Source organism: Gracilinanus agilis, chromosome 1 (genome assembly GCF_016433145.1).
Source record: "Gracilinanus agilis isolate LMUSP501 chromosome 1, AgileGrace, whole genome shotgun sequence".
Lineage (NCBI taxonomy): Eukaryota > Metazoa > Chordata > Mammalia > Didelphimorphia > Didelphidae > Gracilinanus > Gracilinanus agilis.
In genome coordinates, this window is record NC_058130.1 from 14,166,245 (window position 1) to 14,188,006 (window position 21,762).

General features: G+C 42.0%; 1 protein-coding gene across 4 annotated transcripts in view; it reads right to left on the reverse strand.

The window, feature by feature from the left end:
• WDR48 (WD repeat domain 48) overlaps nucleotides 1-20,849 on the reverse strand; it is a 33,737-nt gene extending 12,888 nt beyond the window's left edge. The window contains exons 1-13 of one of the 4 annotated variants that reach the window (XM_044657286.1): nucleotides 20,764-20,849; nucleotides 17,417-17,495; nucleotides 16,176-16,231; nucleotides 15,716-15,845; nucleotides 11,324-11,412; nucleotides 10,992-11,093; nucleotides 10,026-10,250; nucleotides 9,084-9,158; nucleotides 7,858-7,960; nucleotides 5,493-5,590; nucleotides 4,442-4,549; nucleotides 3,906-4,002; nucleotides 2,990-3,085 (exon numbers count right to left, since the gene is read on the reverse strand). In XM_044657286.1, coding sequence (XP_044513221.1) covers nucleotides 2,990-3,085; nucleotides 3,906-4,002; nucleotides 4,442-4,549; nucleotides 5,493-5,590; nucleotides 7,858-7,960; nucleotides 9,084-9,158; nucleotides 10,026-10,250; nucleotides 10,992-11,093; nucleotides 11,324-11,412; nucleotides 15,716-15,845; nucleotides 16,176-16,231; nucleotides 17,417-17,474 — 1,237 coding nt within the window. In that variant the 5' untranslated portion in view covers nucleotides 17,475-17,495; nucleotides 20,764-20,849. Of the gene's footprint in view, nucleotides 1-2,989; nucleotides 3,086-3,905; nucleotides 4,003-4,441; nucleotides 4,550-5,492; nucleotides 5,591-7,857; nucleotides 7,961-9,083; nucleotides 9,159-10,025; nucleotides 10,251-10,991; nucleotides 11,094-11,323; nucleotides 11,413-15,715; nucleotides 15,846-16,175; nucleotides 16,259-17,416; nucleotides 17,496-20,763 lie in introns of all 4 variants that reach the window. The other 3 variants (XM_044657208.1, XM_044657060.1, XM_044657136.1) reach the window with 3 other exon arrangements.
• Nucleotides 20,850-21,762: the final 913 nt, after the last annotated feature.

Consider the following 21,762-nt stretch of genomic DNA (forward strand, 5'->3'; position numbering starts at 1 on the left):
GGCAGAAGAGTCATAAGGGCTAGGCAATGGGAGTTAAGTGACTTGCCCAGGGACACACACCTAGGAAGTGTCTGAGGTCAAATTTGAACCCAGGACCTCCCTCCATCTCTGGGCCTGACCGCTCTAGAGATATAGTTAAAAACAGACTTGTTAAACAAACTTTTTATAATTTCTGTTCCAATACTATTCTGAATTTTCAAGGGAGATGAGTACCCTGATAAACGTCTGATGTTTTAAAATATAAACTGGTTTAACTTCATTGTTTTACAGGCTGAAAACACAGTTTAAGGATCTTGTTAACTGGTGGTTTTGCTCACCAAAATGATTTTAAAGGGACTACAATAAATAATCTAGCTTGGGAATAGTTTTTATAGATGTAAGAGTACATGAAAAATACAATCCCCAAGTTAGGCATTTTTCTGTGGGCCTTGCCCTATGATTACTTGTTTGGATGATAAGTAACAAAGGTTCTCTTCCCCACTATCTTGGGGGCACACTTTCTGTTTAAGGATTTAGAGTTCATTAAGGTTATAGATCTAGAGCAAGAAGGGACCTCAAAAATCTTTTCAATTTGCAGATAAGGAAACTGAGGCCCAAAGAGACTAAGTGACTTGACTTGTCCTGGCCTCAGAGGTATAATCAGCAGAGTCTGTGGACATTCCTGCTGCCTTTCGCTTGAGGGGGGGGACTTCTCATTTGGGACAACAGAGAAACAAAATCAAGACAAGGAGAATCAAGGAATCTTGAAGCTCTGAAAGGAACTTTAAAGGCCACCTGGTCTAGCCAACTGATTTTCATACATGATGAAAATGAAGGCCTAAATGTCAATTATAATACACTGTCCAAAAGTGTGCAGCCACTGGCCACACTTTGGAAACTAAGCAGACATCCTTATTCCTGAAGTCTTGGCAATTTATTGGCTTTAATATCTCTGGATGGCTCATCTATTTTATTTATCCCATTTTACAATTCTGAAGTAGCCAGAAAGAAGGCGGAAGAACCTAATATTCCACTGGATTTAACCCATAATGTGCCCAGCCCAAGAATCAACCTTTGAGAGTACTCACACTCCTGGCCTTCTTTCTCAACTCAGTATACTATGACAGAATATTGGGAAGATATGGCCATTGCCTTCTACACTACTATCTCCCTGGATGAGAACTGAGCACCAAAGGTCTTTATAAATACCACCAGGGACAGTGAGTGTCATGGGAATTAATCTGGGCCCTGCAGAAGGAAGGGGGTCATATGATTGCTCAACATCAGTAGACATGTTCAAAGTGCAGTTTGTAAAAGAAAAAGGCTAACTTTACCAAACACGTAAGAAAGACAGAGCCCCCTATGGTGGTGCCCTTTTTAAAGCAGTCCCCCTGGGAGGGAAGGGGTGTCTAGGTGCACTCATCTAATGTGCCAGTATTCAAGACATTTTGGGAACTCTTTTAGAAACTGCTTTCAGAAGAGAGAGCCCATGTCCTTGAATATCTTCTTCCAGGGACAAATTTTCATCCTCGGAGAATGGTTGATTTTTGGAAATGGCTAAAAGGGACATGGATCTAAGCCTTGGGCACATAGGTTGGCCAAAAAGGAGGAGTGACTGTAAAGTGTGGAGCCCAGTTTTCTTGTGGCTCATAAAAGCCAAAGGACAATGGCCAAACGGCCAAAACTGTTCATTTCATATCTCATGATGAATTTCATATCTATAGAAGCTCATTCTTAATTTTGCCAAAATTTCTGGACTATAGACAGGACAGAGACTGTCCATTCTTCCATTTCTGAAAAACTGGCACATGTAAAATACTGAACAGAACAGGTATTAGAGAATGTTTTAAACAAGCAATAAAGCTGGGAAACCAAAGGCCTCATCCTCTCTTGGAGAGGCACTTTGATATATACCTTGCAGGCAGTGTCAAAACAGGAAGTGAAAAGCAAAGACATTCAAACTATTACACAAAACTTCGGGGAACATGTAGTGAGAAGGATTTTCCTCTGGAAGCAACAGAAAGATGAACACATCTGGGGTTAGTGGAAAAAGCAGGAGCCTTGATGTCCTGACCCCCTCTCATGGCTACCTTTGTGATTTCACTATGGCAGAGTCTGTCTCGGTTTTCTTATCTAGAAGGGTTTGTATGTAATACTGTTGGGCAAAGCCTTTGAGAGCCACAGGGCACACCTCAGCACCAAAGCCCTGACTAGGGAGTTTTTCTATACTGCTGCTGCAAGAACCTTTCAAAAAATTAATCCCTGGCCTTCATCTCCAAATGGCTAGGCCAAAGATAACTTATTTATGTTGCGCTTTAGATGCACAACCATCCTGTCCATTATTTCCCTTGGCCGTGCAATGCAGAAGTGACAAGAAGCAGATCTAAGGTGGATTTATATAGGAGAAATATGCTCAGCACTTGATGTGAACATCTGGAAGAGGAATGAACTGCCGGGAGACATAGAGAGGGTCCAAGCTGAGAAACTGTCCAGATGTCACGGGGTGGGGATGGGGGGCATGTTTCCTGGTCAGTTCCAGGCTGGGCCAAGATGGCCTCAGGACCTATTCTGAGTCAGAGCTTCTATGACATATGCACTTGCTCCTCCATGAAATTGTGGGGAGGCTCAAAGGGGAATGTGACAGGGCTTCCAATCCATAAAGCACAAGGAAAACATAAATTACTGGCACATAACTGAGAAGTGAAAAGGGATCAAAGTAATCTGGATCATTTTTCCTGGGGATATAGAGAACAACTTCCATGAAGTTTTGCTATGATGTCTCCTGGGAGGGACCTGGATTTTCAAAGGTCGGACCTTAGACCCTAGGGTGTAGCCTCTGGCCAGGTTCCTGGACTGGCCTAATTTCAGAAGCTTCTTTCCTTAAGCAAATGACAGTAATGCAGGGAATATTACCACTGCATGGACAGCTGTGATCTTTTCTTTCTGTGAAAGGAGCATCCACCCTGATGAAAGTGAAGGTTCTTAGGAAATAAGGATAGAAAACACTAACCATGGTTCATCTCATTTTCCTCCTCATCCATTGGATTAACATGGGTTCTGGGCCAATACTCAAGGAGAGCTTGCAGCAAGAGCCCTCCCAAGTTCACTGGAAAGAGAGTTCACATTATTTAAAAAACAAGACAAGAAAAATTATGAAACATAACTTACACTCCCACCCATTTCACTGTGCCAATAAAGTGGATGCTTGTAAGAATCGATGACTTAAATGACTTAGGAGACAAGCTGTCCTTATAGGCCTCACTCAGTCTGTGTTCACTTTGAAGGCAGCAGCCAGTCCTAGTCTTTGAAAGGCCACGACAGGGAGGGAACCTCATGTTGGCCAGGCTCTGCCAGGCTGGAAACACTTCAAAGTCCAGGCCTGGTCACACTGTGCCTGCTGTTCGATGGCCGTACTAAATAAAGTCAAGAGCTTTATCACAAGCAGGCAAGTTGCTAGGGGATTTCATTCTTAAAACTGTAGTTATTTAAGGAAGTAACCGAAAATTGGAGACCTGCAATTAAAATGGCCATTCTGAATGATTCTGACAACTCTTTGATGATAAAGGAAAAATGGACATTGTCAAAGCTTACATACTTAGATTTATTCTACTTATCACAAAAGTAACGTGATCTTAGTTTGATTTATCTTGGCCAAGAATGAGTTACTTTTAGCTGAAAAGTAAAATGACTGCTTCTTTTGAAGGGCTACTTCTGAATTTGTCAAAACCTCTTAGAAAAGCTTTCTAAGACAACTTAAAATCTATCTTCTTGTCCTTCCCAATGAAACTTCAGGCTCAGAAGCCCAGGCTGCTTTGGTGTCGGACAGTCCTGGTGACAGACTGCTTTCAAGGGGACTTCCACCTTGGAGGTTGGTCCCTAAGCTGCCAGGGCAACCCATCAAACAAAGAAAGTTAACAGAAACTCACATTTTGGATCTGACCCATCTGGGCTGCTAAACCCAGCATCCTTTGCTGAGACCCAAGCAGCAAAGCAGTCGCTCTCATCCAGTGTAATTGTCAACATCTGTTAAAATAAGATCATCAGAAGGTATTCCATTGGATTCGAAGTCTGCCATTCTTGCATAGGGATAACCAGATATTTGGTGAAAAACAAACAGACTTTAAACCTGGCTTTGCACCATCTGATTAATCTAGAATGTGTTATTATTGAAAGTTATGACAGGCATTTTCAAAGAACGTAAACCCCCTGAGGGCAAGATGCTGGGGCATTGCTCATCTCTGCCTCTCCAGGCCCCTACGCAGTGCTTTCAGTGAATGTCAGGGGAATCGAATCCTAAATATGGGGTAGGATTCTAAGCTTTGGAGCACTGTGTGGCTTATAAGGATTGTTATAAAGTTCCTGTAAACTCTTTTGCCCATAACCCTCAGTCAACCACAGGGCCCCAGCTGCTGTATGTAGGATGTCCAGGCTGCTCAGTGTCCCACAAGGTTTGGAGACTTACCCCAGTTTTTAAATCAACCGAGAACCAATTTGGCACATACACCATTTTAAATCTTTTCTTAATTTCTTCTTCAAAGTCCACTTTGCCCAGATCTTCTACTTTACATGCCTGCGGGCCAAGAATTTTGAGAAAAGTAGAATCATTACTGGTCTGCAGTCAAGGAGATAGAGAGCCAGGCCTAGAGGCATGAGTTGCTGGGCTCTCATCTGGCCTCAGACACTTCCTAGCTGTCACTTAATCCCCATTGCCCAGCCCTTACTGATCTTCTGCCTTGGAACCTATATATAGTATTGATTCTATGACAGAAGGTAAGGGGTTAAAAAAGTAGTAGTAATACTGGTAGTAGTGACAGTAAAAGGTGAAAACATGGAAGCCCAGAAAGAGAGAGAGCCTCACAACTCTGGGAATATCTGACTCTTCTACAACCTGATCTCAATTTCTCTTTCCAGTCAAACTAGCCCAAGCCTCCTCCTCTGAATAGGCCTTACATTTGCCTCATTTACCTTTCACAGAGCAGAGTTCCAACAAGACGCCACCTCCCACCAAACTAGCCCAAAAGTAACATCTTCCTCCCAATCTCCGATGGTGATGGCTATCACACAGTAACAAGTCTTGCCTTTCCAGTCCCAAGGGTCACTCTATGATGTGACACACCCCAGAGTGCTGAACCCAGTGTCCTCACTCAAAACACAAGCTTTGGGGAAGAGGGACAGCTAAGCAGAGGGAGCGGACAGGAGAATGACAAAAACTGGGAAATTCTTCTACTTGATTTCTAGCTCTTCTTCAGGACAATGATGTGGGGCTGACAGCCCTCAAGAGTAACACAGTAGACATACTGAAGGAGGTAAAAGGTTCAGTTAGGAAGACATTCACTTATGAGCAATGGTGTATAGTTGTCCTGCCTCTAATAATGCCAGAGCAAAGAATTATGAGCTCATAGTTAAAGCACACCCAGAAGTCATCTGGAACAGCTAACTTAGTATTTACCACCATAATGATGACAGGCAGACCCGGAGGCAGGGCTTTAATAGCTAATTCAGATCACACTCACCTTTAGTACGTCCCAATATGCCACATTATTGTTGGTGTCTTTGGTTAACAGATGCCTCTTATCATTAAGAATGTGGCACTGAATAATACTGGCACCTCCTAAGCAGGAAAAAGAACAGAATTTATTAGAGAGCCATAGCGCTGGCATAAAGCCAGTGACAGAAAAGTTGTCGTGGAGCACACAGCCACAAAAGAACTCAAAACAAAGCAGATGTGTGGGCAGTGCCTTCAAAGGCAATTTCAAGCCACCTGATTCTATTCACATCTAAAAAAGGTCTTCTTTTGGCTCACAGCTAGGATTCAAATTGGGGTTCGGATATCCTAGTGTGGACTCATCTTTCACTGAAGCCTACTGGCATCTCACCTGTAATTATGGTTTAAGAAAGCTTCCTGGGGCAATAAGGAGAGAAGTGAGTTGGGGATTTCCAACAGCTAGTATGTGTTGGAGGCAGGTCCTCAAACGAGGCTGACCCTCTCAACTATCTGCTCCATCACTCAGAGATGACTTAATTTTGGCAAATGTCCAGGTATGCTTATATGACCCAAAGTCTTATTCTCCAAATTAGAAATAATTTCTTTGGAGTTTACGGTCTTATGTACAAGCAATTAAAAATCCTATCATTAAGTTTCCTCTGTTGATAGCTGTTGTCTAATCATTTGGGCATGTCTGATTCTGGAATCTGGAGGACCAATGCTGGTCTTTGGGGTTTTCTTGGCAGAGACTAGAGTGATTTGCCATTTCTTTCTCCTGTGTTAAGGCAAACAGAAGTTAAGTGATATGTCCAGGGTCACACACACACTCTCACACACAGTGAGCGTCAGAGGCCAGATTTAAACTCAGGTCTTTCTGACTCTAGGCCCAATGCTCTATCCACTGAGTTACCTAGCTGCCCAAATTTAAACTATAAAACTTTCCAAAATGAAACAAAAGTCAGAATTTAGATAGAATTACGCCTTAAACCTATCTGCTCACAACTATTCTGGACTGCTCAGCAATACTGACTAGTCAGTAGCCTCTGGTGAAGGCAAGGCCAGGCATGTCCATTCCTCTAGCACATCGGCCAGCTCTCTGGTGACAGGAGGCACCTGCTTGTTATTACCTAATACAAGAGAGAAAAAACCATCTGATGGGAAAAAAGGACAGCCCAGGTGTCCCAATAAAATGAAGTTATTATACTCATTGAAAAATATGAAGTAGTGATGTGGTAAGGAGCCCCCTTTCCAACTGTTTCACAGGTACTATGGCTATAATCCACAGTCAGTCTGTCTTTGATAGTGACCTGGTTGATCTGTGTGGTCCATGGTAGAACACAGACTGATTGTTTTCCTTGGAGGACAGGCTAAGGACATCCCTCTAATGATTTAAATCATTGGCTGGGAGCCCACTTGTTCAGAGGGGGCTTCTTATATCAGGGGCCCCTTCTAAATCTGGGATCTTTCCCCCAGGCAGCAGTGAGCTTCACTGAACTGTTCTCACACTTTCTCCCCCAGGACTCTGTGTGAAGGAAATTTACTTTTCTGGGGTCACGCACTTGACCTCAGCTCTTGCCAAACATTTGACCTGGAAGCCAGGCCGAGGTGAGAGAAATTACTGGGTAAATTAGGTCACTTGAGTCTTTGTCGGTGTGTATGAGAGTTTGCATCACCTACACTACCAAGTGTGGGTCACGGGATGGTGGTGACCTACGCACTTGATCCGGACATGGTTCTGAAACTGATCCAGGTGTAAAGAGAAGGAATAAAAGCGATCCAAGAAGTGCTCACTCTCTATCTCGGGTGACCAAGTGGGGGGAGCTGTTGTGGTGGCCAGGCTGAGACCACCCATGTGGTAGTTTAGATTAGGCTTTTTTACTTTTATCCTTTTACTAATTCTGATCTTTTGCCTATCCAAGTAATTCTAATAAACTTTATAAAATTCTAAGAACTCGAGTCTTTTAAATTGAACTCTTAACAACTCCCTCCTTTGGGTATGCATGGGAGGTGAAAGTCACCATTCCCAAGTCTTGACCACACCAGCTACAGACAGGTGGACTCCTTTAAACTCCAGGACTCAACCTCACCTCTCTGGGCTTGGGCCAAAAATTAGTGTTTAATCTCTGAACGTCTTTGAGAGTGATTTCTAGCTTCATTATGACATAGAGCACGACTCTTTCAAAAGTGCAAATACATGAAATCAAAGACCTACAGTCAAAGCAGCTCTACTTTAAAACACCAAATAGCATTTTCTTAGAGCTTTTCCTTGCAGAAAAAAAGCCAGTGAATCACATTTATCTTCCTATGAACTGGAATTTCTAAGGAAAGGCTACTTTATTTTTTTAAACAAGATCTTCACAACTACTTTAAGATGGTCCAATCTCCTTATTTACCTTTAATAACTTGATCAGGCTGTGTGCAAAGGGGTGTTATAGGATTGTTACAGTCATTGTCATAATCTCCAGAAGCTCTAAAATTATGAATTCCCTTCAAAGTCTAAAAGAGTAAACAAAAATGAGGTTACTTCATCATTTTGCAAAAACTGCTGAAAATGTGAGCACAATCATCCCCAACCCATGTATCTCAGACTGGTTTCATAGGGTGAAAAAAAAAGTCATAATCATGATTCTGAGCACAATAGCCTGAGCACACATTAAAGAGACACAAACTACAAAAGAAATGTCTTTACAACTGGAGTCCTTTCCAGTCTCCTTTTAAACATGAGGAAACAGAGGGCTACAGAAGTGAAGGTACTTGACAAGTTAGGGGCAGTCATGTTATGTAGAAATCTTCGCCAGGAGAAAAATTGGGCCAAAATGAGGAATACTCTTCCACATCAAGATTCCTTGACTTCTTAAGATTGGAAAATCTTAAATGAGCTAGGGCAGGCCTATTTTCCAAGCAGTGTTTCATTCACACAGAAAATGTCCTCCCAGGCCATTTTCCCTCTTTAGGGAATAGGGCAAAGGTTTTTCTTTTGTTATTCCTATCTTCTCCTTAAGAGTAAGCCTCTGACCTTTAATTGTGGTAAGGAGGGGGGCCCATTACATTACCAAGGTCATCATGCCCTTTGGAAGGCCCAGCCCTTTGGAAAGGCTTTGGCAGGCCTGGTTTGGGGATTTTCTGCTTGCCACTCCAGGACCTTTTTTTGGATGGACACCATGAGAGTTGTTGTCACAGAAAATCATGAAAGAGGCAGTCCTGGGGCCCACAAGCTTTTTTCCTGGTAGAGGGAGGACCTACAAAAATGAAATCTCAACCCTCTGAAGTGCTAAAGCCCAAGGGTCCAAGTTCAAGCATGAGAAAATCAAATCTGTCCTGAGACTGAAAATCTAATGAATGGGCCAGAGCTCTTCCATTCTGTTCTAGAGGTGAATCCTGCTGCTCCAGAGGCTTACGCAGAAAGAAAAGGCAGAACTATTCTCTGAATTTGGTCTGACTCCACTGCTCAGGCTTAGCCCAGAACCTCATGGGCTCAGAACAAAGGGCACAGGGCCATCAACCCAAGCACATGGTGCTTGTCTATATTCTTAGGGACATATGGGATGCTTTAGGGCACACACATAAGTGGATATGAAGAAAAACAATGTGTTTAGAAAGCTTAGCAGTCAGCACTCACCCATTTATTCACTGAAGACTTTGTTGTGGCCACCCAAATTGCAGGAGGAGGATCAGCTGACCTATCAAGCTCCATCTAAAGGAGACAAACCCCAAACGTGAGGACACACTGGTCATCCAACACTTCTTCTCAAATGCTCTTGGGGACTGACTGTGGTCCTTCAAAGTTTGGTTCCCTGGCTCCCTGCCCCTTCTCTTATTATACGGTACTACCCCCCGCCAAAATGTGTCTTCTTCAGATGCTAGAACAGTATTGCCCATGATGCCCAGCAAGCCAAGTTTTCAGATTTTTTAAAAGCAGAATGCCAATTAGAATGTCCACTTGACACTTCCCAGATATGGTGGATTACTATGACTGGGATTCTTTAGGAAAATGGCAAAGTGGCCAATTCAATGAAAAGGAAATCCATGGACACTCTTTTTCGGAGAGCTACTTCTATATCAACATTCTTCCTGAGGGAGGCACCCTTTCACCCCTTTGAAGAGGTCTGGGTTTATCTGTGAATTTGGACATCTTATTGTAGCCTAATTCACTTCCCTAGATGGAGGCCGGCACAGATTCCTGAGAAGTTTGAGAGTTTTCATTTCTTTACCTAGAGCTTTACCTAGAGCAGGGATTCTTAATCTTTTGGGTGTCATGGACCAGTCTGGGGGAGCAAATGGACCTTTTCTCCCAGACTAATGTTTTTAAATGCATCAAATAAAATACATAGGATTATACATTTTATAACTGAAATACAGTTATCAAGATATTTGTAAAACCAAACTCACAGACCCCAGATAAGAATCCCCAATCTGGAGAATTCTTGCCCCATTTTGTGTCTCTAAAGACAGTTCCTTCTTCACAATGAAATCTTTCCCTCCAGCACCCAATTATCTCACTGGGACATTTTATTTAACTACCAACTTGCACTTTTCTTATTTTCACAAAATGGGTCCATACCTTGAGAACAGGGGCTTTTTCTTCACAAATCAAGACCCGTATATCAGGGTTTCTCAAATCTGTACAATAAATCTTTCGGTCCCTTCCTCCAGAATACACGTGAGTAAAGGCTTCATTAACCTGTAAGGCCCACACGCCCTCATCGTGGACTCGATATGTTGCTATGCATCTCTGCTGGCCCAGGGACCAGAGGCGAATCGTTCCATCAGAACTACCAGACAGGCACTGTGTGGAAACAACACATACGACAAAGAGTATGTTTAAAAGGGGAGCGGGTGGGTCAACAGCTACCCCTCCTCAAACTTCAGAAAACGAGGGGGATCTTTAAGGTCTTTGTCGCCAGCTCTAACGCCAGATTCAGAATAACACAGATTAGATGAGACACTGCAAATACCTATCTGTCTAGGTTCTCAAAGAAATGCCCAGCTTTGCTTTCATTTTTAAAATGATGAACAAATCAAATGAAAAAAGTAAACCGTGAGGAGTTGGTATGTGAATATGGATGAAGTTTTCAAAATAATCCAGAATTGACTATACATCATTCACTTTGTTAAAAAAAAAAAAAAATCAACCTACACTATAGCATTATCAGGAGAAAAATTTGCAATGAGATGTCTCTGGGGACACATCTTGGAAGACAGCTTTAAAGATATTTTAGTGATTAAAAAAAAGTTAATATTAATAACAGTATTTATTGTTATTGTTCAGGCATTTTTCAGTCATGTCCAACACTTTGTAACATCATTTAATATTTTCTTGGCAAAGATACTACAAGTGGTTTGCCATTTCCTTCTCCAGCCCATTTTGCAGATGAGGAAACTGTGGCCAAGGTTAAATGACTTGCCCAAGGTCATCAGGTTTAAACTCGGGGAGATGAGTTTTCCTGACTGTAGGGCCAGCACTCTATCTACTGTGCCACTTAGCTGCCCTCAAATAGTATTAGTATTAACAAATTAAATTGGATACCTGGGTCCCATCTCTGTTCAACAGCAAGGCTTTCACATTGTCTGTGTGCCCTTTAAGTTTCATGAGCTTTGCACAAGTTCTTGGATCCCAAACCCTCAAAACCTGTGAAATGTAAACAGCAAATAAAGATATAAATTTAAATCACACAGTTTAAGACATAAAAAGCCAAAACTACAACCATATTATGAAAGCTTTTCATGACTACTCACTTAATACCCACTCCTCCTCCCAGCCCTAATACGTAACTGCAGTCGGCCAAGCTATCTTCTTGGTCCCTTCATCACTCCTCCCCCTCTCTTGCCACAGATTATAAAATTTCGAGCCCCACTTACCTTCTCAGTGGACCCGGATACAATGATTGTTCCCAGCTGATTCATTGCAAGACTATAAATGGAATCTTTGTTCCCACTTAGAGAAGAAGCTATTGGGGGACAGGGGGAGGAAGGGGAAAAAAGAACTAAATGTTACCAGTCACCAGGAGCTAGCCAAAACTGTAACTGTAAAGGGCAGTTTAATTTAGAAACCAATTACAATGTCATCTTCATAACTGGCTTCTAGAGAGAATGAAAAAGCTTTAAGGAAAGATTCATTTTAATAAAAAGGACTTTTTACTGGTTTCACTACAAATTACTTAGTTAGAAAAATGTCATAAAAAAAAATCAGACCTAGCCAGGTGAAAAAAATTCACTTGATCAAAAATTTATTTGCCCTGGGCATGTCTGGAGTGTATAGTCCTGCCTCATTGGGAATGTTCTGCTGGAGCTGTCTGTCTCCTCTAACACTGGTGGACTTTTGTGAGAAAGGCATCTGGAGTCCCTTCCCACCCTCCCAGCACCAGGCACTGAGTTCAAGAAAAGAATCAGAGAATAAGTGAGAGGAAAAAAGGGAGTACACAGCCAAGGACTTCTCCACTTTCTTGGACAAAATAGAGCTCTAAGTACTACAGAGAGGAAGGATGCTTTTGAACTGATCCCCAAACTTGCCCTGCCCCCTGAACATTTTATCCTATATATTAATTAGTGAAACAAAGCTGTCTATACAGTGGTGGGCAAACTGCGGGACCCCTGAAATGTTCTATCCAGCCCCGTGACATTATTCCTAATCTGACGAACACAACGAGTAGGATACAATACAATGAAACTTTGAAAGAGTTGCCTTAGAAACAGACTGACAGAGGAGCATTTCCTTTCCTTTGGCCCCCTCTTTAAAAAGTTTGCCCATCACTGGTCTATACCGTTCTAGGAAACTGGAAGGCTCTGATGGCTGATTCATACCAGCTGGTTCAGGACCAGACTACTAAGAGGCTAGATGCAAGGAGATGAATAATTTTGGGGCCGTAGCAGCTTTCAAAGATTTTTCAAAGATTAGTTTACACTGGCAAAAGAAGACTTTGCCCAAAGGCTGGAGGAAAGAAAAGAGAAGCTTCCTGTGCCAGGTCATGGGCATACAAAGAAAGATGCGGTCTCTGCCCTGGGGAACTTTAATAAGACATGTGCACTAAATGTGGAGGAGACAATGTTTTCAGTTAGAGGAATGAAAGGGAAGCCTCAAGCAGGCAGGGAGTCCCTGAATAGGATTTCTGCTGACAGAGACAGATGGAGGCAAAGAGGAAGCATGGGAGGGAGTAAAGCTCTACGATGGAGAATGGGCATCAGGGGCTTAATGAGAAAGTGTACAGAAACAATCATGGGGGGCTGCCTACCAGAATCAGGTAGCAATGAGGAGCACTGTTGTGCACAAGCAGGGAGGACAAGAGTGCTGAGAATGGAGCAACCAGGACCAAAACAGATTGTGACCAGCTCAGGATTAAGAGAATTGATGCTCTGATGTGGTCTAGTCAAGTCCAGGCAAGTCTAGGGTCTGGGCTAAATGCTGGAGATACATGAAATATTAATAAAAGAGGCAAAAGTCGGTCTCTGCCCTTTAGGAACTCACAGTACACTAGGGGAGACAACAAGCAAATATATACAAACAAGCTTTATAGAGGACAGCAAGAAGTAATGAACAGGAAAGCACTAAAATTAAAAGCTAAGAGGGATGGAAAGAGATGACTGTAGAAGATGAATTTAGGACTTAAAGGAAGCTGGGGAGGGAAGCAGTTAGAACAGAGGCAAGAGAGCCTAGGGAAGAGCTGGAGACAATGCCTGGAGCCAAGAGATAGAGGGTCTTGTTCATGGAGCAGTCAGGAGGCTGGAGTCACCAGATGAATGAGTACGTGATAGGGAGGCAGGTGTAAGAAGTATGAAAGGTATGAAAGGCCTCAAGCTAACCTGGGATTCTGTAGTAAATCTTAATGGAGCAAACTTATGAGGAAGACTCAAACACTCAAAATGTTATTTCCCCTTCTCGTCACTCCCCTTTGGAGGGAATAGGCTGGCATCATCAGGCTTGAGCATCTAAACTGCCTGAGACAAATCCAGAAACCCCATAATACTCCACAGTCCCTAGTCCTAAGCCCTGGGGTGGCCTCTTGATGACAGCTTCATTCTCTAATAGTTCTTCCAAATTTACGCCCAAATGGGATGAGAGGGAAAGCTGACAAAGATGAATTCAGAGGGCCTGGGGGGGAGGGGGGGGTTCAGTTGTCTAATGAGGCCCTTTGGGTGCCTGGCCATGGGATGGCAATGCACTGACTAGTAAGACTCTTTCTGGGCCTGTAGGAGCTTAGTCTCAAAGAATATCTTTTTTTTCTTCTTTTTTCTTTTTAAAACCCTTACCTTCCATCTTGGAGTCAATACTGTGTATTGGTTCCAAGGCAGAAGAGTGGTAAGGGTGGGCAATGGGGGGTCAAGTGACTTGCCCAGGGTCACACAGCTGGGAAGTGTTTGAGGTCAGATTTGAACCTAGAACCTCCTGTGTCTCTAGGCCTGGCTCTCAATCCACTGAGCTACCCACCTGTGTGTTATTTAGAATTACTGGGGTTCTATTTGGAAGTATTGAGCCTCAAGATATAGTGTTTGACAAACTTCCTGTGGACATGTGGGGGACCTTGGAACTACATTTCCCGTGGTCCAATGGGTTTCCTGTTTTAGATGACGTCTTCAAGGTGAGGGACGGCTTTAAATATTGGGAAGTGGCTTTGAACTTCCTCTTTTTGCTACCTGAGCGGGCTCGCTGGCATACAAGACAGGCAAGATGGAAGAAGATAGGTTACTGGTGGGCATTTTGAATAGATCTTAGCCAGGTGCGTGGTCGATTTATCTCTATCAACATGGCTTTGATTAAAATACTAATTTCCCTCATTATATCAGCCTTTATCATTTTAAAAAATAACACCTGCCCCCTCCTCAAAGAATATCTTGAGAAAGCAGAAGAGGCATTTAGAGCTGTCATAAAAAGCAGATGCAGCAGCAGCAGAGAGTGGAGGCAGAGAGGGCCAAAGGAAGGACCTGATTCAAACCAGGAGTTGAAGACACTAAAACCAAAGGAGCAACAAGGCAGAGCCATTGTTGGACCTCACTCTCTTCACTGGTATTGTGAGTCATATGGACTGTTGTGCAAGACTAGGGAAGAGGAAGGTGTGATCTTCTAGGCAGTCTCCACTATTTGAAGGTCATTCTAAGTACCTGCTGCCCATTTTCTGTCACTGTAATAGCCATTATGCACCCTTTGTTTTATGAGTTATACAACCCAAGAATTTAGAGCATTCATTGGTCAGCCCTGGGAATGAGTCTTTCCTTTGCTAATTAGGCTAGAAAGACAAGACAGTCTTTCCCCAAGTCTGTACTCAGAGACCTTTCAGTTTAAGAGAAATCCTCAAAGCCTGCACTGTGCTTTGGTCCCTTTTAGGAACACTGGGTTACCTCCAAGGTGCATTGAGGCATCAGGAAAGAATTTCTGTAAAAGTTTCCCACAACAATCAACTCTACTTGGAGATACTGATTACATTTAATCCTTCAAGTTAATCTTATGGCTAAAAATACCTAGTTTTATTTTACACCAGAGGTTCGCAAACTTTCCCCATTTAAAATGGTCTTTGTGTCTGAGTAATTTTTTCACCCAGCCCTTAGGCCAAAAGAAATACCACAAACTAAGTATTTAGGTCAAAAATTTTAAATGTCCTGCGGTGCCCCAGTATATGTACTGTGACAGTGACTCGACACACAGCTTGGGAACATGGCCTCATATCATCATTTCCCTTGGCCTCCTCAGCACACAACGAAGTAGCCCCACAGAAAGCAAACATATTCACAAAACTCAAAGGCCTCATGTATCAGGGATCACATCAGAAAGACCTAAATGGCTATTAAGCTCCTTACACGTGTAGGGACTGCTGCTAGAGCTATATAAGAAGGACCTGTGATTAATCAGTGCTTGATGAATACTTTAGAAAGATGATGAGGGCAACCTACCATAAGTGATAAAGCTTCTTAGCTTTGACAGGATGTTGTGACTTGCTACTGGATTTGTACAGACCTTTCCTCTTGATCCCTCAAGGATTTTTCAACTTGCCATTTACCTAATGGTACTTACCCACATGCAATAATCCTTTCTAATCCCCAGAATGGTCTATGTCACATTTTCTTGATACACTATTATCACCCATCAACAATCATTCATTTAGTACTTCCTACCAGTGGAACATTGACAGAGTGTCAAAGAGGCATTAGAGTCCTGACTTCTACCCTCCCAGGCCAGTTAGAGTCAAGAATAGCACTCATAGTAAAAAGAGCTACAAGAAACTTCTACAGATAGAAACAGACTTTCCTCACTAGATTACTTACTTGTGACAGTGTTGTTTGAGGCAGTCAGTGCTGTGAGAGTGTTCACGTCCCAGAGGAAGATCTGCCTGTCCAGCCCAGCAGAGGCGACCAGCTCCTTGTCCTTGGCATAGGCTAAAGCCTTCACATAATCCTGCAGCAGAACAGAAAAGCCAAAGAAACCAATGGGCAACAAATAAAGAAAATGAGCCAACATCCTATCTAGCGGCTTCTTTTTCTCCTTTTTTTAAAAACTGTCTTGCCATCAATTCTAAGAAAGGAGAAATAAGGGCTAGGTAATTAGGGTTAAGTGACTTGCCCAGGGCAACAAAGCTATGAAGTGTCTGAGACCAGCTTGAACCTAGGATTCTCCCTGTCTCTGGGCCTGGCTCACTAACCACTAAGCCACCTAGCTGCCCTGAGGATGGCTTTCTCTTACAACCTAGATCAAAGCCAGGATAAGGGTTCTCTGGAGTAGCTTTACCTTGTGTGTCCTTAATGTTGACATGCAGAATCCCTTATGTGCATTCCACACTTTGACTGTTGTATCAGAAGAAGCAGATATTACTAAAAGAGGCCAACATGACAAAATATGTTAGCATGGCTCACATGAAACTTAATTATTTGGATCTTTAATAACATAGTAAGAATAACATAATATTTTACAATGTCCATTAACACTAGCAAAATCAAAGGAAAGCTTAGAATCCCAGAAGATGAATTTAGCAGTATTAGTTATACCTAAAAAATGGACTGCATGCTTGCAGGATGCAGGCAGGACCTGCAGCAGCAACCACAGTTCATGGGGAAAAGACCAAGAGGTTTTTTTGTTTTTTTTTTTAACCTGCAAGGTCACTGTCATCAACAACAGTGTGACATGTCAGCCGGAAAGGCACTCGGGTTTCATGAACAGAAATAGAATTTTTAGAACAGGGGACGTGATGCTTTCATGGTACTCAATGCTCAACAGGACACAGAGAAAGTAAGAAGTTAAATTCTGTGAGCTACATTCTAGGAGGGATTATTGACCAGATCCAGGAAGAGGACCAGGAAGCGGAAGGGTCTCAAATCAAGTCACTATTAAGTTCATTTCAAAGAAATGGGATGATGAACTGTAGGCGAGAAGACAACAGGATTGAGGGTAAAGCAGCAGCTGTCTTCAAGTGTCCCAATGGCTATAATAGAACAGAGGGATTACTCATTCTGAATGGCTGCCCCTCAGGGAAAACTGAGAAGCTGTGTAGGGAAACCACAGGGAGATGTTTCAATATGGCTCAACATTGTAAAGAATTTCCAAAGAATCAGAGCTGTCCAAACATGGAACAGGGAGCCTCAATGAGAGTGCGAACCCCCTGATGCTGGGAGTTATTTGAGCAGAAGTCTGATGTCCATTTGGAATTTGCACTTCAGAAAAGGGGTTGATTTAAGTGACCTTTAAGGTCTTTTCAAACTCTGCAATTCTAAGATTTTTTTTGACAATTTTTGCATTTGCATGGAACAAAATTATTCCACACTTCAGAGGTTGGTCTATAAAAATACAGCTGGGTTTATAACAAATTTGCCACAACGAAGCCCCAAATAAGCAATGAAATATCTTGATGAAATCAAAGCAAAAATGAAGACAAAACTGAATCTTAATCATTTAAAATATAATTCTTAATAATATTTATGAGGATATAACAATTAATTTAATATTTTATGATTCCCTTTACCATAAATACTTACATGTTTTCCCATTACAACAAAGTACAATATCGTTTACCCAATCGGTGTGATGCTCCATAGACGCTATGTAGGGATCTTGCTGAAAATGCAAACAAAAAATTAATATGTTCAGAGGAAACATTAAGTAAGACAGTACTTTTAATATGAGGTTTTAAAATAAAAAAGTCAGGCAGACAATGGAATTTGGCAAGATCTGGGGATCTGAGAGGCAGCTCAGCAGCCATTCAATCTAAAGAATCCTGTCTGCAACATATTCAACCTTTCCTAGAAGAAGTGTGGGGGAAGCAAATGGACTTTACTAAGACTTCATTTCATAATGACTAGTTATACTTCGAATTTAACCATCCGACTAATTTTTCTTTTTAAAAATAATTTTTCATTATTTAATTAAAAAACCAAAACATTCTTATCTACTTAGTATCAATTCTAAGACAGAAAGGCTGCATAGGGCTAGGCAGTTGGGGTTAAGTGATTTGCCCAGGGTGTCACCCAGGTAGGAAGAGGTTGAGGCCAGATTTGAACCCAGGAACTGATCTCCTGTCTGGAGGCCTAGGTATCTGTTCACTGAGTCACCTAGCTGCTCCATTTGTTTAATAAAAAAATGTTTTTTGAGTTCCAAATTCTCTCCCTTCCTTCAGTCCCTCTCTATCCACTGAAACAATACGGTATCAATTATATGTAAAAAATAATGCAGAACACATTTCCATATTAGCCAGGTTGCAAACACAAAAAAAGAAAAATAAAGTGAAAAAAATCTACTTTAATCTGTTCTCAAGAGTTCATTCCATTCTTTCTCTGAGGATGGAGAGCTTTTTTCATCATGGGCCATTTGGCTCTGTCTTGAATCATTGTCTTGATCGGAATAGCTTAAGTCTTTCAGAGTTGACCATTTCACAATATTGCTGTTACTGTGGACAACATTCTCTTGGTTCTGTTCACTTGACATCTGTTCATGTAAGTCTTCCCAGGCTTTTCTGTTAAGAATCCTCCCTTGTCATTTCTTATAGCGCAATAGTTTTCCTTCACAATCATATACCATTTCATATACTATCAATCATATGAAAGCATTTTTTCAAATGCTTAAATAAACTGTGGGTAAACTCTCTTTAAGTCACACCAGGACCAAATCTAGATGACACAATACTGGCTCTTGGTGACCTCTGCTTCCTTTTATCAATGTTTACCAGTGATCTCTTCAACAACCCGTTCACAATTTTTTTGCCAGGAATCAAAGTTAAGCTTTCTGGTCTATAGTTCTGGGCTCAATTTTCTTTCCTTTTCTTTGAAAATCATAACATCTGCCTTTCTCTAGTCTTGTGGTACCCTTCTTCCTCACTCTCTCAGAGGTTTTCCATTACTCACAGTGGCCCAATAATCACATATGCCAGTTTTTTCAGTACCACCCTCCTCCTCCCTCCTTTCCCCAGCCCACCTACTACCACCAGCTAGCCTGAAATCTAGGCCCCAGACAATACAGAATGAGCAGGTGTTTCAATGATTCCACATACTTGCCCTCAACCTTCATGCCAATGTTTCTCCTTCCTGACCCTTTACCCTTGCTCCATGCAACAGGGAACATGGTCCCCAGACAACTGGGCCTTATCATTGACCCTGCCACTAAGCTGAATGTAGGGCTGACTCTCCCATACATTTTTTGTCCCCAATATGAATAATAATGACAGTGACAGCTGCTACTATTTATGTAGCAAAACAACAGCTACTATTTATATAGCATTTGAAGCTCTTTAAGACCAAAAGCTATCTATCTCCATACTTTTATTGTATTTCCAACACTTAGCACAGTGCTTGGCATACACAACAAGTGCTTAAGAAAATGCTCATTCATTCATTCAGTCACTTGAGACACTAACTTAGCATGAGGGCTGGGTTTGAATTTTAATTTATCAGACCAATTAGGTGTTTTCTTAGTATCACTTAACTTCCCTTGGGTATCAGCAACCTAGTAGGCATTTTTATTGGTCTCTCTTCTACACAGGGCATTTTCTTTTTAGAATTTTCTTTTGTATTTGAGGTCTATATGCACACATGCACAATTATACCTATATGCATGCACACTCACACACACATAACTGCCTAATTATTATGTTATGTTACATTCAGTGAGCAAAGCACTCTATTAGGTGCTGGAAATTCAGAGCCAAAAATGGAACAGCCCCTTCCAAAGAAATGTGGTACTTGATAATGGCTATAGCCATTTATTCCAAAGAGTTCTACTGCTACAATACAAAGTTTGCCATTAGGCTTACTTTTCCCACCTTCTGATTTCACCAACTATTCAGCAGTTATTTATTAGGAATTTGATTGGCCCACACTGTGGAGGCAGTCAAGAGAGTAGGAGAAGCAGTACCCCTGTCCCCACCTCCAACAAGAAATATCCAAACCTTGTAATTAATATAGACAATATTTATGTATATAAAAACTCTGTGGAACCATCTAAATGTTAACTAATATAGCATAAGGACTCAGTGAGTAACCCTATTTGCCTAGCTAGCGCTTGCCTTTCTCTGTCTTAGCAATGTTACTAAAACAGAAAGTAAAAAAAAAAAAATTTAAATGGGGACACCAATTGCCCTTTTCTACCATCTTGAAACTCTCTTCTCCAATTTTCTTTCTTTTTTTCTTTAAATATAACTTCTGTCTTAAAATTGATACAAAATATTGGTTCCAAGGCAGAAGAGCAAAGTGATGGCTTAAGCATAGGGATTAGGTGACTCGCTCAGAGTCACACAGCTATCTATGAAGGATGTGAAGCCAGATTTGGATCTAGGGTCCTCCTCCTGACTCCAGACTTGGAGCTCTATCAACTGAGCCACCTAGTTGATCCTCTGCTGACTTATGCTAACCTAGAGGTGGCAAACTTATGGCACATGTGCCAGAGGGGAGGCATTCAGAGCCCTCTCTGTGGGCATGCATGCCATGACCCCAGCACAGAGTTAGCCAGAGTTTGTTACTAGAAAGCCAGAGGGACACAGGGACAGGCTACTCCCTTTCCTCTCACCTAAGGACATTTCTCACATCACCTGCCCCTCTAAAAGGTTTATCATCACTAGAACATAATACTGGAAAGGGAAGAACCTTCTAAAACCTTCTGATGACATGAGTCAGGCTATAAGATGAATCTCTGGACAGCAGAGAAGAGTTCTTCAAATAGTTGTACTCTTATCCTGTCACCCCTCCCCCCATTACTTCCAAGGGGCCCAGTAGCCCTGTTGCAGGAATTAGAACCCAAGGAACCCAAACAGTCAACACTCACACAACACAAATTTAGGAGCCGTGGAAAAGCAGAGAAGCTGAAGCTGTCTTGAGGGGATATGGCTGGGCCTTACCTTGTGCTGGCTTACACTCCATATTCTAATGATCGAGTCTCGCCCAGCAGTGAAGAGTCGGTTTAATGCTGGGTCCAACTGAAGAGCGTTGACTCCATTCCGGTTACATTTCTCTACTTCGTCTCTAATGACATAAGACACCTGGAAAAGTCAGTGTCTGGTTTGTAGGCAGTTTGGAAACAAGGGGAAGCAAAGGCAATTTTTCTCAGGATCCAGCTGACCATGTCAAATCCAAGACTTGCTACTGAAATGGTCTTATTTTGGATGTACAAGATGAATTCCCATTTGGCTTTTACACAATGAATGCTGATGTGATGAGGCAAAGAACAGAATTCCTTAAGAAGGTTTTTAGGGAGGGCACCCATATAGCAAGATGTTGGATCCTTGCTTCACCCCACATTCCTAATGCTGAAAATGAGTTTATAAAGTATGCATGGCGTAATTAATATAAATTTCTAGGTTTTCTACTTATTTCTTCATCTTTAATATCTTTAAAAAAAGAGAAGTGCCTCCATAGATTGAAAGTCAGGCCTAGAGATAGGAAGGAGGTCCTGGGTTCAAATATGCCCTTGAATAATTCCTAGCTGTGTGATTCTGGGCAAGTCACTTAACCCCCATTGCCCAGCCTTCCACTGCTCTTCCTGTCATGGACCCAATACACAGTTTTGATTCTAAGATGGAAGGTAAGGGTTTAAAACAAAACCAAATAGCACCAATTTTCCCAGGTTGATGTGAGGGTAACAAGGAGAACCTCACTGCCAACTGTTCCACCAGGTTGGAAGTGCTCCATGCCTATTAGCTCTTATGATTCCTTGAAGCTCCACAGCAGCACTTAGGAGCACAATTTGTCCTCTTTTCTCTTCATTTTCAGTCTCAAGGATGTCCACATGCTGCTTCTTATCAGGGGAGGAGATGGTAAAAATCTCCCAAATAAAAGAATATCCACATTTTCATTGCTTATTGCTACACCTGAGAGAGAAGGATGAATTATGAAGGCAA